The sequence below is a fragment of the Rattus rattus genome, chromosome 5 (assembly GCF_011064425.1).
Source record: "Rattus rattus isolate New Zealand chromosome 5, Rrattus_CSIRO_v1, whole genome shotgun sequence".
NCBI classification, from domain to species: domain Eukaryota; kingdom Metazoa; phylum Chordata; class Mammalia; order Rodentia; family Muridae; genus Rattus; species Rattus rattus.
This window is the reverse complement of record NC_046158.1, coordinates 136,307,407-136,329,290: the sequence shown is the minus strand read 5'-3', so window position 1 is coordinate 136,329,290 and position 21,884 is coordinate 136,307,407. Positions and strand designations below refer to the sequence as shown.

Sequence of the window (21,884 nt, the reverse complement as noted above, 5' to 3'; positions counted from 1 at the left end):
TGCCACGGCCCATAAGGGCTTACTAATAATTTAATCATGAAGGAGGGGTAATGGGTGTGCAGAGTGTGCATTTGACATCCCTTCCAGGCAGTTCTGAGCAACAGCCCCCGGGACACCGCAAGAAGAAAAACTACTGTCAAGATGGCGCTGCTAGGCTCTGCAGCCCCGGCCACCATCTTTTCTGTAGTTCTTAGCGTAAGCAGGTACTTTGCGCATGCGTAACCCCCGACATCCTCAGCGCGCCTGCGCAGCGCAGCGCCTTTCCCCCGCCCCTCCTTGCTGGTGCCGCTGGAGCTGCTGCTGCTGCTGCTGTAGATTGACGGCCCGCGCTAGCGCTTCAGGTGAGTGAGCGCCTCTACCACAGCGGGCGGAGGGCGCGCGGCGCGGTACACCGGGGTGTCGCTCCTCTGTGATCTGCGGACCGATGGCCACACGGCAAGCCCCGGGTCCTCGAGGTCGGCCTTCTCCGAGCCCCCCGCGCCTTGCGCGTTCAGCCCGGCCTCCCGCGCCCCTGCGGGTACCTAGCTAGCAGGGGGCAGCGTGTGCCCTTTTGGGGTCGAGCCTCGCTCCAGAGGCCTGCACCCTCCGTCTCTGGGACCTCCTGAGGTTGTCACCCTCTTTCCACCTCTCGCGGCGGAGCTCGGAGCTCCTAGAGCTGAGCATCCACCTACCCCGCTGCCCCTCACATCCCAGAGTTTTGACAGGGGCCTGGACTCGCCTTCTGTGGGTTTCTTCCCAAAGCCACAAAGTTATCCCTCTCTCCTGGGACCCCAGAACCCGGGTTTGTGTAGAACCCACTTTGTAGCCGAGGAAACTGAGGCACGGAGAGGTGAAATGCGCGTCCAAGGTCATGCAACTGACTAGTGACACGGCCAGCTCTCTAACTCAGAGGCGTTGGGGCATTCACCGCCGGAGCTGGTGGGATTTGATCTTGTATTTTTACATTTTTTTGGAAAAACACTGGTCATTTATCTAGAGTTGGTTTTAGACGTCGTAAAAGTGGGCTACGGATAGAATTATCTTCTGGTCAGTATGGTGAAGTGCTGTTGTGATAACAATCGCGATGTTAATGTGAGCTGGCTCCTTCCCAAATACTCGCTTTGTGCCAGGGATCTTGCTAAACGTTTTATTAAGATCAGTTCACCTTTGTACCTCACTGCTTCCCCCATCCAGTGCTTTCCCCCTTCTTTTTCTTGAAGCCATTTTTTCCTCTGCAGAGCTCTCCTGCCTGTCACAGGTAGACTTGGAGCCTTATGGCTTAAGCAGAGAGGCTCTCCCCTGGTGGCTCCCTTACGGAACACAGTAAGCTTCGCCTTCGTCAACCCCACTCCCCCTCCCCCAGTCCCACCTACCCCGCAACCCCCAAGGTATAATTAGCATTTCTTTTCTAGCTGCCAGGACTAGGCTAGCTGGGCTGGCTGGACTTGTGGAGGTGACAGAGCAGATTTAGCCAGTACTCACCTCCTTTTGGGACTTTCTGGCTCTGCTCCAAAGCCGGTCTTGAGCATTTTCAGGCTTTAAGATAAAAAGAGAAAGCACTGACACGGTGGTGCAGAATCCAAGACACCTCCTTTGGTTTGAGTTCCAAATGAACAGCTATAAAAATGTGTTGATTTTTGCCCCCCAAAATAACTAGCTCCAACTGCCTTTTCCTCCCTTAGCAAATCCTCCTCCACACATCAAAGGCTCGACACAATTTTACCTTCCCTGATTAATTTTCCTAACTAGAATTAAATAATATACCACAGGCTGCAAGCCTGGGTCTTATCCTCAGTAATATCCCCCCCTTCCCCCGCCCAGGTCAGGCACCATCTTTGCACCCCCAAATGCCTGGGTCCTGATAGACCCTTGGTAAATACTGAATTCCCTCCATTCCTTGCTACTACTCAAAGGATGATGTCCTATTGCTCTTCTGTTGCTTCTCTTGCCCTTCAGTTTCTCTTCTGATTATCCCCTCAGCTTCAGTCTCTGCCCTTTTGTTTTTGAAAGTTTGCAGATAATAGTCTTGCACCTCAGTCTCCCTAACAGCAGAGCTGCTGGTCCAAGCTTCTTTAGTCTACCGGGGAGCTTTTATTTTTATGTGGCAGTCTGAGTGCCTGAGGCTTATGACACTTTAGTCTGCACTGCAATTCATGGGAGATGCAGTTTCTCATTCTTTCACTTTGGCTTATTACTCCAGGTGACATCACAATGATCATAGTTTTTATTGTCTATCAACCTGTGATATTTGAAATAAGATTAGTAATATTCAAAAGGGCCTTTTGGGACATCAGCTATGAACATAGATTTTCCTCATAAATAAAACTGTTACTGCTTTTATTTGGTTTGTGTTTAGATTTATCTATCTATATGTGGGTGTGGCTGCCAATGCCTGGGCATGAATTAGGGCTCTTTTAGAGGCCAGAGAACAATTTTGGAACAGTCAGTTCTTCTACTATGAGGGGCCTGGAGGTTAAATTGAGGTCATCAGGATTGGTGGAAAAGTGCCTTTACTAGCTAAGCCATTTTGCTAGCTCAGTTATTTTATTTTTGTTGTTGTTGTTGTTGTTGTTGTTATTAATCAGAGCCTCACTTTGTAGGCCAGTCTATCTCAAACTCATGATCTTTTGACCTCAACCTCTAGAACACTGGGATTTCGGGCACATACCACCACACCTAACTAAATAAAGTTCCTTAAAATTGTTTTTTAACTTAATTATTGGTGGGGGCACACATGGTGGGAAATCAGAGTACAACTTTGTGGAGTCTAACTATTCACCTTTATATGGATTTCAGGGATTAAATTCAGGGTTCCAGGCAAGCATCTTTCCCCACTTAAGGCCCTAATACAGCTTCTTAAAGAGTTTTTTGGAAATTATTTCCTGATACTACAGTGAACTATTATCATGTGTAAGGCAGTGGGTATTGTGGAAACTTCGGAATCGAATAAAACATGGTTCCTTTTCAAGAAGTTTTGTAGCTAACTAGGGAACACTAACTGTGACATATCTAAAAACTGCCACATTAGATTATAAGCAAAGCAAAATGATAAGATAAGGAAATGACACTCCACTGTGGTTTTTTTTTTTTTTTTTCCTTTTTATGGGCAGAATCTCTTGTGTCCTGGGCTGGCCTGCAACTCCTGAGCCTCCAGCCTTTATCTAAGTGTTGGGCTTACGGGCATTGCCTCCACACCCAGTTTGGAAAACACCATAAAATTTTATTCAATCTGAAAGCAAGCAGTGATCTGGCCTCCTCACTCTGGTAGATAGCTTCCTGAGAACTGAATTTGTCCAAGGTCATAGGACTGGGGCTACAGCTTCATAGTCCAGACTTTTTTTTTTTTTTTTTTTAAGGTTTATTTATTTATTATATACATTGTAGCTATTTTCAGACACACCAAAAGAGGGCATCAAATCCCATTACAGATGGTTGTGAGCCACCATGTGGTTGCTGGGATTTGAACTCAGGACCTTTGGAAGAGCAGTCAGTGCTCTTAACCTCTGAGCCATCTCTCCAGCCTCCATAGTCCAGACTTTTTGTTAATTAAGAATTTGTCTGGGCTAAGTGGGTAGCTCAATGGTACAGAAATTGATTGGTGTGTGGGAGGCCTTAAAGATTATTCCCAGAAACAAACAAACTAACTAACTAACTAACTTCCTTCCTTCCTTTCCTTCTTTTTCTCCCTTCCTTTCTTTCTTTGTTAAGTAACCAGTGTTTCTTTTCTGCATGAAGGTATTAACCAGCAACTTTTAAAATTCTAGGCATGTGTTTAGATCAAGGAGTAGAGGAGACACTAAGAGGCATCTGGTCTATTAGGGAGAGGATAACTTCTCTTGACCACTGAAGACGGTGTGTAGATAATGTCAGGTTAGATGGTAGAGGGATTGTGTGTGGCATGGGAGTTGGGGAAGAGGTCAGGAGGAGGGGTGCACAACAGCAGTGAGGCCTCTTTTGGGGAGAACTAGGGTTTTCAGAGCTTGACAGATTGTTAGTGTCAGAACTGAAAGGGCAAGGGAAGAAGCATTTTGAAGTTTGGGTGATAAAACAGACAAGGTAACAGTGTCTGCCATGGCTAAAGGGGAAAAAGAACAGAAGCAAAAGACCTGGCTTAATTCTATCAGAACAATAGCTCTTACCCTTTACTGTACATCAGTCACCATCAGTCAACTAGACAGCTTCTTATTAGCATGTTGCTGGGGTCGCCGCCAGAGTTTCTGATTCAGTAGAGGTCTTAAGAGGGGCCTGAGAACTGGCAGTTCTAATCCATTACCAGATCATGTTGGTTCTCCTAGTCTGAGGGCCACACTTTGAGAGCCGCTACTAGACAAGAATGTTGAAAAGCTAGTCAGGTAATGTCAAGAACTTGTTCCAGATAGGAAGGGATGGAGGGAGGGAAGGATAGAGGGAGATGGACGGACAGACAGACAGACAGAATATGCATTACTGGCATGGGTCAGTCCTGGAAAAATACATATAACATCATATTAGTCCTTTCAAAACATGGGATATAGGAGCCTGCAGAATTGAGCTTTAAAATTTACACCTTTGTATGTTTATACCATTGTATGGGTCTTACCTTTGTATTTTAAGAAGCAAAGAAGATGAGTCCATCTTGAAGGTTCATAATAAAATTATTTATGGGTTTTAAAAAGAGCTTGCTAAAATGATCTAGTCATACAACAAACGTTTTTGGTGCATGCTGTAGGACAGATGCTGGTAGCTTGTAGAAGTACAAAGACTTTGCTAAAACATGGAGTTTAGTGATATATGGCTCTGCCATATATCACTAAACTCAATAATAATAACTAATAATAATAATAATAATAACAATAATAACTCTAGGTAGTATCACACGTGAGCTTCCCAGGAGCGGGGAGCAGGGCCTGTCTCTCTGCTTGACTTAATGATGGATGGTCAAACCTAGGTGAGAAGTGAGGACAATAGGAAAGAGAAGGTTTTGGTTTTGTATGGTGTTTTTGTTGGCTGGATTTTGGGGGGAGGGCAACAAATGAGCCTGGATAAACAAAAGAAAGGTGGCAGTTCCCCAGGAAGGACTTGGGAGGGTCAAGAGTTTATGGTGTTCCTGCCTGTACAGCAAGTTTGAGGCCAACCTGCATTCCATGAGACCATCTCTGAAGGATGCACTAGGGAGGGGTGGGGCCCTCTTAAGTCCACAGATTAATAAATAGTACTGTAGCTTTTTTTTTTTTTTTTTTTTTTTTTTTTTTTTTTTTTTGGGGTGGGACCCCAACCCCGGGCCTTCGCCCTTCTCCGCAAGCGCCCCCCCCCCGGGCTAAACCCCCCCCCCTGTACTGTAGCTTTAATACAGAAATGGCTTTATCTATTCTGAGAAATTCCCTTTTCCCTTTTAAGAGGCAGGCTACTGGAGAACAGCACACAAAAGCTTTCCCAGATTGAGAACACTTATTTATAGGTTTTCAGGGCCTTTTGTTTCGTGTGGTTTGTTTCATTTTCTGAGACAGAGTTTCTCTGTGTAGCCCTGGCTGTACTGGAACTTGTTTTTGTAGACCAGGCTAGCCTGAAACTCAGAGGTCTGCTGGGATTAAAGTTATGTGTTATTACTGTCCCCACCAGGGTTTATTTTCTTTCTTTCTTTTTTTTTTTTTTTCGGAGCTGGGGACCGAACCCAGGGCCTTGCACTTGATAGGCAAGCGCTCTACCACTGAGCTAAATCCCCAACCCCAGGGTTTATTTTCTTAAGTAAAAAAAACAAACTTTAAATATAGTGCTTAATTCCATTGTATTTATAAGAGTAACCTCTAATTTTGTCATTACTTTCCTTTCATATTTATTCACATAAAATTAATTGGTATATGGAGGATCTCAAATAGAAAAGTGAATTGCTTTGAACTGGGTATATAACTCAGTAGTAGAGCCCATGCTCTGGGTTCGATCCCCTGCCTCTCACCGTAGAATGTCATTCTCTCTTGAAAAAGTTCTGTTTCTTAAAGTACTGGAGAGAGGACATGCTATTAGTCCTAAGTAAATATTTATTGTTGCTTGCTGTAGGTGCGCATTGGAGGAATCGTGCCTTCTTTGCAGGCTGAGTTGCATCTCATGTCAACATTAATTACAGTGCTGAGCACACTATGCTACTAAACCTAAGCTGGGGCTGTGTAGTATAGAGGTGTTAGCCTCCCTAACTATTTATGTGTAACTGTTTACCTTTTGTCTTTCCAATAGACTTAATATAGTAACTTAAGATTAGTTCTCTGGGGCGGACAAGATGGCTTAGTGGGTAAAAGCTCTTGCTGCAAAGATAATGATCTGAGTTTGATCCCTGGATACATATAATGGTGAAAGAAGAGACTGTTTCCACAGAGTTATCTTCTGACCTCCATATGCTTGCTACCCCCGCAGCCCTCCACATACATATATACACACACACAGACAGATACACACTCACTCACACGCATACACAGTCACACACAAACACACTCACACACATAGACACATATACACAGACACAGACATACAAACACACACACACACAGACAGATACACACTCACTCACACGCATACACAGTCACACACAAACACACTCACACACATAGACACACATATACACAGACACAGACATACAAACACACACACACACACACACACACACACACACAAATTTTTAAATACATTAGCTTCCTAAGTGTAGGGTGGCTTCCCCCAAGCTGTGACTGTCATTTTACCACCTAATGCCCATAGTCCGTAGTCTGAATTTTTCAGTTGTAAGGATTCAGTTTCTAATACAGCCATTCTTTATACTTCATCTTGGGACTCATTAAGACCTTTTGGGTTATATTTTGTAATATCTTAGGGAAGATGTTGTTTCAACTCTTAGGGAAATAGCTGTCATTTGTGGGACCTATCAGTATGGTGGCTGACAACCTTCTAAATCTAATGAATTAGGATAAGGAAAATTATAAGTAGATCAGAAACATACTATGAAATTGCTTCCTAATTCTAATTCTAATTTAAGATTTGAAGTAACATCACCTTCTTATTAAATCATAATTGTGATAAGTTTTCACGAAGTAGCATGTGTTTAAAAAACAGTTTGTTTGAATTGGCAGTTTTATCCCCACGGTGCTGCTACGTTTTTATACCTTGGGTTTCAGTTTACGGTTAAGTGAATGAGCCTGCTGGCCATGGTGGTGGGCATGCTTTTAGTCTGCATTCAGGAGGCAGAGGCAGGCAAATCTCTGTGAGTTCAAGGCCAGAGTCTGCAGAGTGATTCCTAGGATAGCCGGAGCTACACAGAGAAACCCTGTATTGAAAACAACAGCGGGGTTGGGGATTTAGCTCAGTGGTAGAGCGCTTGCCTAGCAAAGCGCCAAGGCCCCAAGGTTCGGGTCCCCAGCTCTGAAAAAAAAAAAAAAAAAAAGAAAGAAAAAGGAAAACAACAACAATAAAAGGTGCGTGAGCCTGGTAGAGTCCTTGTCTAGCATTCATGAGGACCTAATTTTGATATCCAGTATCAAAAAAGAAAATTGAGTGCTATTTAAAAAAAATTGTAAGATCATAGTGGTAGGAACATTGTACACTCATCTCTAAAACTTGGCAAAGTATAAACAGATCAGGTTTTTGTTTTGTTTCAGTCAAGAAGCTGGGGTGGGGTGGGGCAGAACCCCTCTTGACAGTCTTCTGCCTTACAAGGTGCTGCTGCTTTAAAGTCACTGTGCTGATATTGTGTGAACCTGTGTAGACCGGAACGTGACTTGATACCTTAGACATCCCACTGGTAGATTGCTTTTTCAGCAACCCAGGAAGGTGTTGCTATGTTCTTTGTAATAGAAGTCGATGTTTTATATATTGCTTTTCTGTTTTCAAAATTTGCCGATGATGAAATTTGTAATAGACTTTAGAAATGCCTTTGTTACTTTTCTGTTTCTGTGATAAGACACCACGAGCAAGGCAACTAATGAAAGAAAGAGCTTATTTGGGTCTTATGGTTTCAGAGGGTTAGAGTCTGTGACCATCATGGCAGGGAACATGGCAGCAGGCAGGCAGGCATGGTACTAGACCAGCAGCTGAGAGCTCACATTTTGAGTCAGAACCCAGAGGCAGAGAGAGCTTATTGGGAATGATGCGGGCTTTTGTAACCTCCAGACCCCAGTGGCATGCCTCCTCTAACAAGGCCATACATACCCCGTGATCTTTCTTTCCCCACGGTTCCATCAATGGAGACCAAGTATTCAATGGAGGCCATTTTCATCCAAACCAACACAGAAACCAAACCTGAAGAAATCAAAAAGAATTAATGATCAGTTGGCATCAAACAGAAAAAATTGTTGAGATCTGGTTGCAGAATGCTAACATTCAAATCCTTGCTCTGCTGCTTGCTAACTGTGTGGCCAAACTGTGCCTCAGTTCCTTCATCTGTCAAAGGGGTGGGGCTATGCTGCCTAGCTTATAGGTGTTGGAATAGAACATAAAATAGTGAATGGACAAAATGTTTATTCTGGCACCTGACGTAGGGAAAGCACTCAGTAACTGGCAGGTATGAACATGAAGTACTGCCTTCAGGGCTTTTGTCTGTCCTTGTTTGTCCGTTCAGACTGTAGAAAGGAACGGATTGTTTTCAGGGATTCTGCCTTTAGATGGTAGGAACCCGGAGCTCTTCCAAGCTCCGTACCAGGCCTTGCCAACAGTAGCTTCCCTGATGTCTTGAGCTGCGTCCTTCAAGAGTGGAAGGCAGAAGGGTGTGCATCTGGCTCTGGAGTTGCTTCAGATAAATCCTATGGTAGAAACCTCCCTGTTGGTTGGGAGTCTGTAATTAACAAGATCTGTCCATGGGGATTGCTCTGTCCCAGCAGTTATCTGTATCAAGACCCTGGAATGAATACAGTGAGCGCGTAGAGCAGACTCAGATTTCCAACTTGGCAGTCTCTGCAAATCTGCTCCCCACCTGCTGCCAGAGCCCACAGCAAAGGGGTGGCTCTGTCGTAAGGGGTGTGGTTGACCTTATCCAGGGCCAAGGGGAAGCAAGGGTGTTTCCTGGTAGAATGAAGATCTGTGGGTTTACCTTGACTGTTGCCTTTGACCCTCGCTCCCCTCTTTCGGTTATGTAGGAAGGGAAGGCAGCTTCTGAAACCATTTCTCCTTGTAGAGAGATGCCCAGGTTTTCATCTGTGTAGGAATAATCTGTGAGCTAGGTTTTAAAAGGCCTGCTTGTTCCATGGTTTGTTTACTTGGCTTCTCAGACTGCCTCTGGAGATCCTTTGCTTTCTTAAGGGCCCCCAGGAGACAGCAGGGAAACCAACATCCATTATCCTAGATACTTGGGAGGATGCTTAAGTCAATGGTTTCATGATTAGATTAATTCAGGCTTTAAGCCTGACAGAACTTAAGAGCCAAGTCATCACATAATTGTGTTTCTTATAGATGGAAGTATGGAATGTAGCCCAGTGTCCTGGAGTATCTTCCAGAATCTGGGCTTGGTGTCTAAACAGTGGTCTTAGCCCCGTACACATTCAAGTGCATGCACTTAGTCAAATCACTTAAATTTTCTGTCTCTTCCCTTATGGGAGGAACGGGACGCTGCTGAAGACCAGTGTTTCTTAGCCCTAGTTGCACTTAAGAATTACCCAAGGATCTTTAAAAACAGTACCTAAGCCCTGTCCCAACCAATTAAAATGATCTTCAGATTGAGGCCGTGTGTTGATATTCTTTAAAGCTCCCTGGTCCAACTATACCTAAGAAAACTAGACAATATGAACAAGGGTTTTGTGTGCTTTTAACTTAAATACTTAAATTTATGAGAATTTCATACACTAGTATTATATTTACATAATATCTACTTGTTCCCCTTCCCTCCAGTTCATGTGTCTTCCTACAACTCCTCAAATTTATGGTGTCTTCTATAATCATCATCATCATCTATTATATCTATAAATACAGACATAACCTGGTTAGTCCATTTGGTGTTGCCCATATGTATATGTGTTTAGGGCTGATTTTCTTGGATTGGCTAACTTATCAGAGAGTTTGTCCCCAGAGAAAACTGAGTGTTCCTCCCTCAGCAGCCATTGATTTCCTGTAGCTCTTCATCTAGTGTGGGCCTTGTGAGATTTCCCCTGTCTACACCGACATGTCAGCCGCTGTTGTCGTTATGTGCTGTCTTAGTGAGGGTTTCCATTGCTGTGAGCAGACACCATGACCAAGGCAACCCTTATAAAGGACAACATTTGACTGGGGCTGGCTTGCAGGTTCTAAGGTTCAGTCCATTGTCATTATGGCAGGAAGCATGACAGAATCCAGGTAGTCATGGTACTTACAGGCGCTAAGAGCTCTACATCTTCATCCAAAGGAAGCCAGGAGCGGCTGTGGCCAGGCAGCTAGGAGGAGGGTCTCAAAGCCCATCCCCACAGTGACACACTTCCTCCATCAAGGCCACACCTACTGGGACAAGGTCACGCCTCCAAATAGTGCCACTCCTTGGGCCAAGCACACTCACATGTGTCTTGTTTAGGCAACCACATTATTGAGATTTCATGGCCACACCTTCCCTGCCCTTCTCTGGTGATGTTCCTTGAGTCTTGGCTGTAGGAGTTGAATTGTAGATGTATTAATAGGGGTTGAGCATCACACAGCCGGTTGTTCTCTGCATTCTGACCAGTTGTGGATTTATTTATCTGTCTGGTTGGTTGATTGGTTTGTTTTGTTCCTTTTCTGAGTCTGAATCTCACTGAATAAACCATGCTGACTTTGAACTCACAGGTTTACCTGCCTCTGTAGAGATTAAGGCATGTGCCACTACACCCTCCAGATTCCCTTTCTTTTTTTTTTTTTTTTAATTTTTAAATTCTTTTTAAAAAAGACTTATTTAAGGAACTGAAGAAACAACTCAGTAGTTCACAGCACCTGCTGCTCTTGCAGAGATCTGAGTTCCGTTCTGGAACCCACATCAGGCAGCTCACAACTGCCTGGAACTCAGTTCCTGGAGATTCAGTGTTCTCTTCCGGGACCCACGGGCCCCTGCAAGCACATGTGTAAATGAAAGTAAAAGGTTAAGAAAATAAATATTTAAAAATAAAAAGAAGTTTGTTTTTCTTTTGTGTTTGAGTGTTTTGTTTGCATTTATGTATGTGCCAGAAGAGAGTGCTGCTGGGTTTACTGGAACTGGAATTAAGGACCACTGTAAGCTGCTGTACAGGTACTGGGAATTGAACTGGGGTCCAAAGGAAGAACAGCCAGTGCTCTTAACCATTAAGCCATCTCTCCAGTTGTAGATTTCTGCAATAGTGTCCCTCTTTCCCATATGTTGTAGAAAGAAACTTTGTTGGTAAGGAAGAGAGCTATATTTATCTATGGTTTTTTGTTGGGGAGTTGAGTCCATTGATATATAAAGTTATTATTGGCAGGTGTGTGTCGGCTGCCATTGTTGTTGTTGTTGTGTTTGTGTTCGGTGAGCATGCTTTATTTGTTTTCTCTCTGTGGTCTCAGGGGTATGCTCGCTCCCCTCTTCACCTGAGAGCATTGTTTCCAGTGCCCTCTGTGGAGCTGATGTAGTGGACATGAATTCTTGTGTCATGGGAAGGTTTTCTTCTTCCTTCAACTATGGCAGACAGTTTCTCTGGGCACAGTAGTCTGTGTTGGTGTTTGTGCTTTTTTAGAATTTCGAGCGCATTGCTCCAGGCTCTTGTAGCTTCTCAGGTTTCTATTGAGACATCAGCGGTTCGCCTAGTGCATGTTCTTTCTTGTGTACCTGTGGTTTTTCTCTTGCAGTTTTCAATACTCTTTCCTTGTTCTGCATATGTAGAGTTTTGCCTATGATATGTTGTGGGGAGTTGCTTTTCTACTCCTGTCTGTGGTATTGTTGGCTTCTTGTATGTCTTTCCTTAATTAGGGGAAGTTGTCTTCTCTGATCCTATTGAAGATCTGGTCTATGCCATTGACTTTCAGATGATGATGATGATGATGATGATGATGATGATGATGATTCCTCCTCCTCTTCCTCTGCTTACAATTCAAAGATTTGGTCTTTTCATTGTGTCTCAAATTTCCTGCATGTTTCTTCTTGAAAGGTCCAATTCCTCTGCTTTATTCTCAAGCCCTGATACTCTGCCTTCTGCTTCATTCATCCCACTGATAAGGCTTTCCCTTGAGTTTTCTTTTTTTTTTTTTTAAGATTTATTTTTTTATTTACATGAGTACACACACCATCTCTGACTTCAGACACACCAGAAGAGGGCATCGGATCCCATTACAGATGGTTGTGAGCCACCATGTGGTTGCTGGGAATTGAACTCAGGACCTCTGGGAGAGCAGTCGGTGCTCTTAACCGCTGAGCCATCTCTCCAGCCCCTCCCTTAAGTTTTCTAACTGGACTATTGAGTTTTTCAGTTCCATCTTGTGTTGGCCTTGTATTTCTGTCTCTGTACTGAATTCAGCCGTCTGACCTCAATTGTCTTCCTCCTTTTGTTCAGTCTTACACTTACGTTCTCTCGGACTTCACTAAGAATTTATCTGACCCTCTTTAAGTTCACTGTAGCATTGCTCATGTCCTTTTTAAACCCCTTGAATGTTTTTAATTATGTTTATGATTGTTGTTTTGAATTTTGTGTTCTAGGGTTTGTCTAGGTAATTCCTATTGGAGAACATTTCTATAGGAGTGCGGGTTTGGGGAAAACACTACTATTTTTTCTTTCATATTGTTTGCATGTTTGCCATGTGATCTGGGTATGTGGACCTCTTTCACCGGTTGTGTGTTTGATGTGAGATTCTAGCTTGCCTTGGGCTGACTGGTACAGGACCCGCCTGGAGCTGTGGGGGAAGGCGTTGAGGGGTGAAGTTGTTGTTTAGTCATTGGGTTTTGTTCTCTTGTTGTTTTTGTTTGTTTGAACAAAGATTCGCTATGTAGTTGTGCCTAGCTTAAGACAAAGCTGGCATCAAACTGACAGCCATCCACCTGCCTCTGCCTTTCTGTGGTGAGATTGAAGGATTATCCACACCTGGCAAAGGTGACCCAAGTTTCAGTTGATAAAGCAAAGCTTCTGGGTCATTCTTCCTAGAAACCATCAGTGTTTTCCAGACAAAAAAGTGGTTGTGTGCCCTTTGTCCTGACTTGGCTTCCTTTGCAGCCTGTCTTCTCTCTCAAAGCTACAGTGCTGTAGTGTGTGGGGTTTCCTATTCTCATTTGCCCTCCTGCGTTGCAGTATGCAAGCATGTCTTTTCAGGACCCAGCATCCTCACCCCTTCAGCAGTCCTCGGCCATCCTAGCCTTCAGTTGTCTGACCTCTGCCCTGTGGAAGCCTCTTTTAGCTCCAGGGCTACGCTCCAGGCACTAGATGCAGCGGCCCAAGTGGCCCTCATTCTTCTTGGTAAGGTAGACCACACATAGAAATATCATTGGTGAAACATGGTAGGGTTTTAAACTGGTAAAACTTTGATAGTTCTTTAAACTGGTGATTAATGCCCTACAGAGGTTCTTTGGCATTATATGGAGGCAGTTTTGATTGTTAGAGCTATTGAAGGAGGATGTTATAGCCGTCTAGTTGTAATGTCTGGGATATTACTACGCTGTCTTTGCGCGTAGTGATCAGTGAGGCAGTGTGTGAGACTGGATATAATGTCAACATTTGCTGTTAGAAAACTTGAGTCTCAGTTCCTCCTGAGCCATTTATTAGTGGTTGGTCTGTTTGTCTTAAGTCTCAGTTTTTTCCCCTCTGTTCTAGCTAAGATACCAGTACCGCTTATTTTTTCATTGTGATAATGAATGAACTGTTGGGGGGGAAGGAAGGAGGAAGAGAGAGAGAATGAATACTTATGAGTCTGCATGCCATCCTGGCTCTAGCCAATCGCCCGCGTGCATCCTGCCTCTTTTAGCTGTAAATGTTTCAGGACTAGCTGCAGCTGACCCCTTCCGGCTCATTTTCCCTTAGTGTGCCCCTTGTTTGCTGAATTCATTCTGTTTTGGTAATCTGTCTACATTCTTTCCAAGACCCAAAGTGATTGACTTTGCCTCTGGAACACCAATGAGTATCTTGGTGTCAGTATGTCTAGACAAAGCCAAAGATAACAAATTACCGTGGTCCTGGGAGAAAGCTGTGAAGTAAAACAGTATTTTATTACTGCTTTTTTTTTTATAAATATTTTTAAGCACTAGAAATTTCACGGTGTAGATTCCCATGTTCCTTAGGGTCAGATCAAATGTCTGCTGATCTGGTGAGTGACCGTTGCCAAGTTCTTGATCTGTATTAGGTTGCTAACTGGTTGGCCTCAGGAAATATGAAGTACATTTATAGAAAATTCAGAATATCAGTCCTGTCCAGGACCCAAAAAGATCACTCTGCCTAACTTCTTCTCTTCAGAGAAAGGGAAAGCCCAGTGTCGCTCAGCCCTTGTGGGCCTGCCTACATCTAGAGTACATTCCTGATGTTCTTACGGACTTTCTGGGACTGGAGGGGTCCAAGAATCTCCAGCCGTCTACTTTGTGAGTGGACAAAGGCTTGCATTTTGCATTACTGGACTTTTATTTCTTGTGACATTAGAAATGGAACCTAGTGTGTCACACACACTAGATCAGCACACAGCCACTGAGCTGAACTCCTGTCCCTACATTGTTAGACTAATGTGTTCTGCAGAGACACAGCAGCCTCACCAACACGTCAGCAGAGCTTCTGTGCATTTCTGTTTTTCTCTTCAGAGGTTTGCCAACTACTTAAAAATCCCAGGTCTTGATGCTCTTTAAGGACCCTTCTAGTGTTCTGTGTTTATCAAGAAACACTGCTGTCTCCCTCCAACCCCTGCCTCCTAGTAACATTTTCTGTTACACTTCATTGTAGAAATTTCTAAATTTCTAAATTTCCAAATTTCTAAAAGATGATCTACACAGTCCAGGGCTTTTCAGCATAGGTCACTGAACTTCACTTTTCCTAGGTGCTTTTGGTTTTTTATTTGTTTGTTTGTTTGTTTGTTTTTTTGGTTCTTTTTTTCGGAGCTGGGGACCGAACCCAGGGCCTTGTGCTTCCTAGGCAAGCGCTCTACCACTGAGCTAAATCCCCAACCCGTTTGTTTGTTTTTTTAATATGTGTGAGTACACAGCTGTCTTCAGACACATCAGAAGAGGGCATCGGATCCCATTACAGATGGCTGTGAGCCACCATGTGGTTGCTGGGAATTGAACTCAGGACCTCTGGAAGAGCAGTCAGTGCTCTTAACCGCTGAGCCATCTCTCCAGCCCAGATGTTTCTGAGACAGCATATTTATGTAGTCTCAGCTGGTCTTGAACTCAGAGCACCCTCTTCCCTCAGTCTCTTTAGTGCTCGGATTATAGCATGCCTTACTCTTCGTAGTTTTTTTTTTCCTCCCAACATAATTTTTTTTTGTTTCTTTGGAGATTTTACATCATACTCACTATCATATTCACTTTCCAGTCCTTTTCTGTACACACACACACACACACACACACACACACACACACACACACACACACACCATTCTAACTTTCCCCCAATTAAAAAAAAAACTGTCCAATTTGTGATACCTGTATATACACTGGAATGAGGTCAAACTCTGAGTGGCCTGCCCCTTAAATGGAGCTGAGTCCTTCTCCTCCCACACTGCTACTGGAAGCCATCTATTGTGGAGAATGACACTTGAGCATCCTATCACAGTTTTTAAGAGTTCTCTTCGATGGCTTCCTGTTTAGGCTGCTACTATTTTAGGGGGTGGGGTGGGAGCAAAGGTTTGGACTGTCACAGAAGTCTTACATGACATGGGTCATGGACTTGAACACAGACCCGGTCATGCTAAGACCTGGGAACGTCCTAGGCTTTGACACCACTAGTGCTCCCTGCCAGAAGATAAATCTTTTCAGTTCTCAGCCTCTCCCTCCCTTCTCATCATTCCACATCATCTCCCCTACAGTGCAGACTCCTCTCCCTTGACTTCTTTGGCACTGTGCTTCTGCTTTTCCTCCTGTGCCTCTGAACGTTTTCTTTTTATCTCCTAACGGCTCTACTTTTCATCACTCACTTGTCCTCAAGAGCCCAGGGTCTGTAGTCTGGTGATGACCTGTGGACTCATCTCTCCAAATCTCACTCTTACTTGAACTCAGGTCTGTCTGACTCCTGACTTAAACTGAAATTTTCATTAATCTGTAGAGTCTGTAGCTCTTTTCTTTTTTTTAAAGATTTATTTATTTCATGTATGTGAATACACTGCTGCTCTCTTCAGACACACCAGGAGAGGGCATCAGATCCCATTACAGATGTTTGTGAGCCACCATGTGGTTGTTGGGAATTGAACTCAGGACCTCTGGAAGAGCAGTCGGTGCTCTTAACCACTGAGCCATCTCTCCAGCCCCCGAGTCTATAGCTCTTTTTCAGTTCCTCCATCTATGTGTATTTGGGTCATCATTCTTAGCTAGATCCCTTAGCTAGGAACTTTGACAAAACCTGTTTCTTCCCTGACCTTGTGCCATTTTTAAATCAACTTCTAATTTCCCATCATTTTATTTTAACCAATGTTTATTTTTCAGAGGTGCTGAGGCCCTGTGTGTGCTGGGTCGTTGTTCTAGCACCGAGCATCACCCCTAGTCTCTCCTTTATTCTTTACATTTGTAATTTCAGATGCTTGACAGATTGTTACTCTCAGCTGGGCCAAACTCTTTTTGGTATATTCTCCTTCTGGTTGATCTGGCCTATTGAGTCTTTTTTAAGATCCATATAGTTCTTTTCTTTTCTTTCTTTTTTTTTTTTAAAAAAAGAGGGAGGTAGGGAGAGGGCTGGAGAGGTGGCTCAGCAGTTGAGAGCACCGACTGCTCTTCCAGAGGTCCTGAGTTCAAATCCCAACAACCACATGGTGGCTCACAACCATCTGTAATGGGATCTGATACCCTCTTTTCATGTGTCTGAAGACAGCAACAGTGTACTCATATAAATAAATAAATAAATAAATAAATAAATAAATAAATAAATCTTTTTTTTAAAAAAAAAATCCATATAGTTTATTATATAAAAGTACTGAATATATTCTTTTTGGAAGATGGCAGAATGAAGTATTAGAGTCTTTGCCCTCTCTATTAAAGATGCTGTCAGTGATCACTTCTTCAATTCACCCTCTCCTCTCAGATGATCTATGATCCTTACTGATATGATCTATGCTTGCCGTTATCCCTCAAAATTGATAAAAGCCCCTGGAGAGTGTACATTAAAGTTTGAAGCACACTATTTTAAGAAGTGAGAAGTTTTATTTAAAAACCTTGTTTTTAAAACAGGCTGCCAAGAAATAGCTAGAATTTAATTCCCTTCTTCTTTACTTATTTCATATTCTCCTTGCCTTAATTAGCTCCTGAAAGAATGAGTTCTTATCCTGGAGTGATGACTCAAACCTGCATTTCCAAGGGGTCTGAGTCATTGTTGATATGCATAGGATTGCTTTAGACATCCATCGAATTTGTCTCATGGGGTGCCACTGTGTGGGTGGGGAGGAAGGAACTGATCCAGGTTCCCATAACCAGCTGGTGGGGCCTGGTATGGATATTATGGTATAGTGAAGACAGAAAAAATTAAGTCATTTCCTTACATATAGAATTTCAGAAAACAGGTCCAAGCCTAGGTTTCTTGTCTAGAGAGTAAATGAAGATGTCTTCCTGGGAGAGTGGTTGAGAGAATTCCTGGCATGAATTGGTGCCTGCATTGCCCTTGCCTGTCCTTTCCGTCGAAGGTGATTGTAGAAATACACTCTTCATACTTTTCCTCAAGACTAGGAAAGAGGGCAGCCGTTTGTCGTGTACTGTAGCTTACAAAAGCTTTACCAGCCTTTTAAAAATCCCAGCACCTCCGTGTGCCAGGATGGGACCTGGCAACAGATGCCGGAACTGCAGGCCACATCCCCAGGAGGGAGCCAGTCTGTGCAGCTGAGGGATCTGGAGATGGAGTTTTCCACCACATGATCTTCCTTTTCTGGTAGATATTATAAAATTGCTCACTGGTAAGGGCTCAAGGTGGCAGAAACAAACAAACAGAAGAACTCACTGAGTCCCTTCTTGTGTGGAAGGTAAATGCTCCTATCCTCTGGCCAATTTCTAAACAATCCTGTAGCTCTAGCTTCCTCCGTAGTCTGCCCAGCTAGGGGACAGTCTCTTTAGTTTGCATCTTAAGTGTGTACGGGCACAGTCACCTCATTTTCTTTTATTGTAGAAACAGATGGTTGGGCATGGCAGCACATGCCTGCAGTCCCACCACTTTGAATCAGCAGTTCAAGGACAGTCTCAGATACATATCAGGTTTGGGGTTAGCCTGGGCTATTTGAAACCCTGCCTTAAAAAACAAAAACTGCAGGGGAGCAGTAGTGGACCCGAGGCCTCACACACCCACACACCCACAATAAAGTTCATGCTGCTTTCTTATGAGTGACTTGAACTAGTAAACAAAGTAGGTGGTATGGAACAAAACAATGCCAGGCTACCATCATTTTACACAGGAAAAAGAACATCATGGGAATAAACTAAAATTCATGTTTTGAGATGGGTCCTTCCTCTGTAGCCCAGGATGGCATCAAACTTTTGATCCTCCTGCCTTTGCCTTGCAGAGTAAGGCAAGTAATGGTGGTAAATGGTTATCCTTAGACGGAAGAACTGTAAGTAAAGTATCTTTCCATCATTCTAGTGTTTTCATGCAGTCTGAATGATCAGATGAAGTGGAATGCAGCCATAGTTTATTGTAAACTTAATAAACACAAAATGAATAAATGAATCTCAGGTTTTTTTTTTTTTTCAGAGATGGAGATTGAACCCAAGGCCACACACATGCTAGAAAATTAGCTATCCCTGCTGAGTTTTGAGTTTCTGTTCCTTGGGCAAGTGATATGTAGCATAATGTCTCTCGTCATGCTAGAGAGAGGCAGCAGCCATATCACCAGACAGCCGTGTAAGCAGCAGATACACTGCAGTGTGCCACACTGTAAGCCATGATCTCTAGTAGGATAGATGTAGTCAGTCATTTTGAGCACTATTTCTGTTCACAGTGGGCTTAATCAGGATATAATTCTATCATCTGTCAAGCATCTGTAGCACGCCAGTCTCTTTTGAATGTTTTAATTCTCACAGGTTAGAAGCAATTGTTCCCACTTGGAACTCTCGTCTCTTTTTATTTATCATTTTAGAGACTACAATTCAAAATCATTGAAACACATTAGGATTTTCCCTGATCTGATCTGACAAGAAAGAAGGACAAAAGCGTGGCACTTTCTCCACAGGGTGAGAATCATGCGCCTACACTATCCAGTGCTTGCCGTCTATGCAAGACTGTATGGTGGGAGGAAGGGAGGCTCTCTGGTTAGTTACCTCATCTCCCGTCTCCCCCAGGCCCCTTCTTTTCTTTGAATGCCGCAAAGTGGTCCCGCTTTACTGGCTACCTGTTGCCGTAGAACACATCCCTTCAAAACAAAATTATTTGTTATCTTTACGCTTTCTGTGGGTTAGGAACACAGAATGCCTTGGCAGAACAGTTTGGGCAGTGTCTCCTGTGGCTGTAGTCAGGTGTTTCTATGGCTTAGACATCTGAGCTCTGACTGAGGCTTTAGGATTCATTTGCAAGATCACTCACATGGCTAACAGGTTAGTGCTGGTGTGTTGACCCCTCCACAGGGACCTCCAGAGGTCTGTGTGTGCCCTCACAATATAGTTTTTTCCCTTGGTGATAAAATTCAACATCACAGAAACTAAAATGCCCATGTAATGGAACTCTAAAATGTCACATTTTATCACTTCTCTAAAGTTTTATTAGTAACATAAGTCATTCCTGACTTGTTCAGGTGGGTGATTATATGTGAGTGTGAACATCAAGTATCAAGGATAGGGGTTGGGGATTTAGCTCAGTGGTGGAGCTCTTGCCCTAGCAAGCGCAAGGCCCTGGGTTCAGTCCTCAGCTCTGGAAAAAAAAAAAGTATCAAGGATAATGGGACTCCTAGAGACCATCTCAGGTCAGCCACCTTTCTCCTTCCCACACTGAGATTCCTCAGTAGAGCTGTTGGTCCATTTTCACTGCCCTTACCATTGCTACTCTAGGGTCCTTTTTTATATCATTGACTTTCAGTGGTTACCTTCCTTAACCCTCTCTCCACATTGTTGCTTCCAGAAGCATAGTTCTGAGAATATTGTTCTCTTGCCTATCTTTAGGAACCAAGATATACACTGCAGACTACAATGGCTATTGTATTTGTTGTTTCTTTGTTTAAAATATCACTACAGTTGTAGTTACCTAAAACAACACACCTTTATTATCTCAAGGTGTCATGGGTCCTTGCTAAGGCTTCAAACAAGGTGTCACGGTTACCTCTCAGGTGAGTCTCCACTGAGAGGAAACTGTTTCCAGTGTCATGTAGCTGTTGGCAGTGTTCTGTTTCTTATAGAGATTTTTGTACCGAGGGTCTCAGTTTCTTTCTGTCTTTCCCGTCCCTTTGCTGTCTTAAGGGACACTGCCCTTAGTTCCCTGCCACATGGCTCTCTTACAGCATGCCAGCCGGCTCAATACAACTAGCAGGGCAGAATGTCTTTCAGCAAGACAGATGCTTACGTGTTCTGTAATGTAACCACATGAACGCACTCATGTACATTGTATCTATTTCCCTCATTCTGTTAGTCAAAAGCAAGACATAGATCCTACCCCACGAGTGTGGGGTGCAAAGCAATGACAAGGTATACCAGAGGGGAACAGTAACAGGCCGTCTGAGAGTCTGTCTGCCTGCACCGTGTGTCTGCTGTACCCTGCTGTGCAGTTCATGGTGTACTCGGAGCAAAGTCCAGCATCTGAATGAATGATGCTGTGCCTCCTACACCAGCTCAAGCATGTCTTCCTTCTCTTCTGTTTCAGAGAACCGGTTTACTTTTGAGACCTGACTACTCTGAGCCGACCTCATGGATGAACTTCAGGATGTTCAGCTCACAGAGATCAAACCGCTTCTGAATGATAAGGTAAAGACCAGTTTGTTTTAGCTAAAACATGTATAGACGGTTTTCTTTCACTGTTAATTTTTATATATGAGAATACTAAGTAAAATACTTAGCTTGACTTTTATTGATGGGAATACTTTTAAAAACTTATTTTCTAACCTACTCTTTGATGTCTCCCCTGCCCTTTCTTTTCCATAGGCAAATTCAGTCATATTTTGAAGTTTTTCTATTTTATAAAAGGGGAAAAATATACAACCAACTTAAATAGAAAGTGTGAAGGTGGTATTTGATTTAGGATCCAAATATTTGACTTTTAGTTTCTATAAGGAGATCTTAACACGCATGGCTACTGATATATACAGACTCCAGTGCTCTCTCAAAAGTTCGCTGAGTCTACAATGTGACCATTTTTATCAGAGACAGATGTCAGTTCACCTTATTTTTGGGTGGTAAGGGTGTTAGTTTTTTATGAGACAGGATTTTTCTGTGTAGCCCTTGCTGGAACTCACTTTGTAGACTGGCCTCAAACTCAAGAAATCCACCTGTCTCTGCCTCCTTCGAGCTGGGATTAAAGGTGTGCACTACCATACCCAGCAGAATACCCCTCATTATTTATCTTGGTGTTAGAGAATTTCCTGATGAGTGGCATACTTGAAAGCCACCAGAACTCAGCAGATCTTTCTCATCCCTTCTTGTTAGGTGTACACACCAGACACTCTTTCCTACTCTGTTCTTTTGGCTTATTGTCCAATACTTTATAGCCGGTGCGAGTCTACAACACCCTTAGAGAAAAGAATGGAGAGCGCGTGGATAGACTGGTGGGTGAGAAGGGGTGAGAGCACCAAAAGATGTTAATGCTAATTTCTTTCTTTGTCTGAGGCAAGGCCCTTTACAACATCTTACTCCGCTGATTTATATTTTTACTGAGTTATAGTGCGTCCTGACAGCCCCATACTCATCCCTGTGACTTTTCTCTCTGTCACCCCTT

General features: G+C 43.4%; 1 protein-coding gene across 1 annotated transcript in view; it reads left to right on the top strand.

Moving 5' to 3' along the window:
- The first annotated feature begins 248 nt into the window (after positions 1 to 248).
- Ndrg3 (NDRG family member 3) overlaps positions 249 to 21,884 on the top strand; it is a 62,259-nt gene continuing 40,623 nt past the window's right edge. The window contains 2 exon segments of the mRNA XM_032904614.1: positions 249 to 341; positions 20,817 to 20,917. Of these exon segments, the coding sequence (XP_032760505.1) occupies positions 20,861 to 20,917 (57 nt within the window). The 5' untranslated portion in view covers positions 249 to 341; positions 20,817 to 20,860.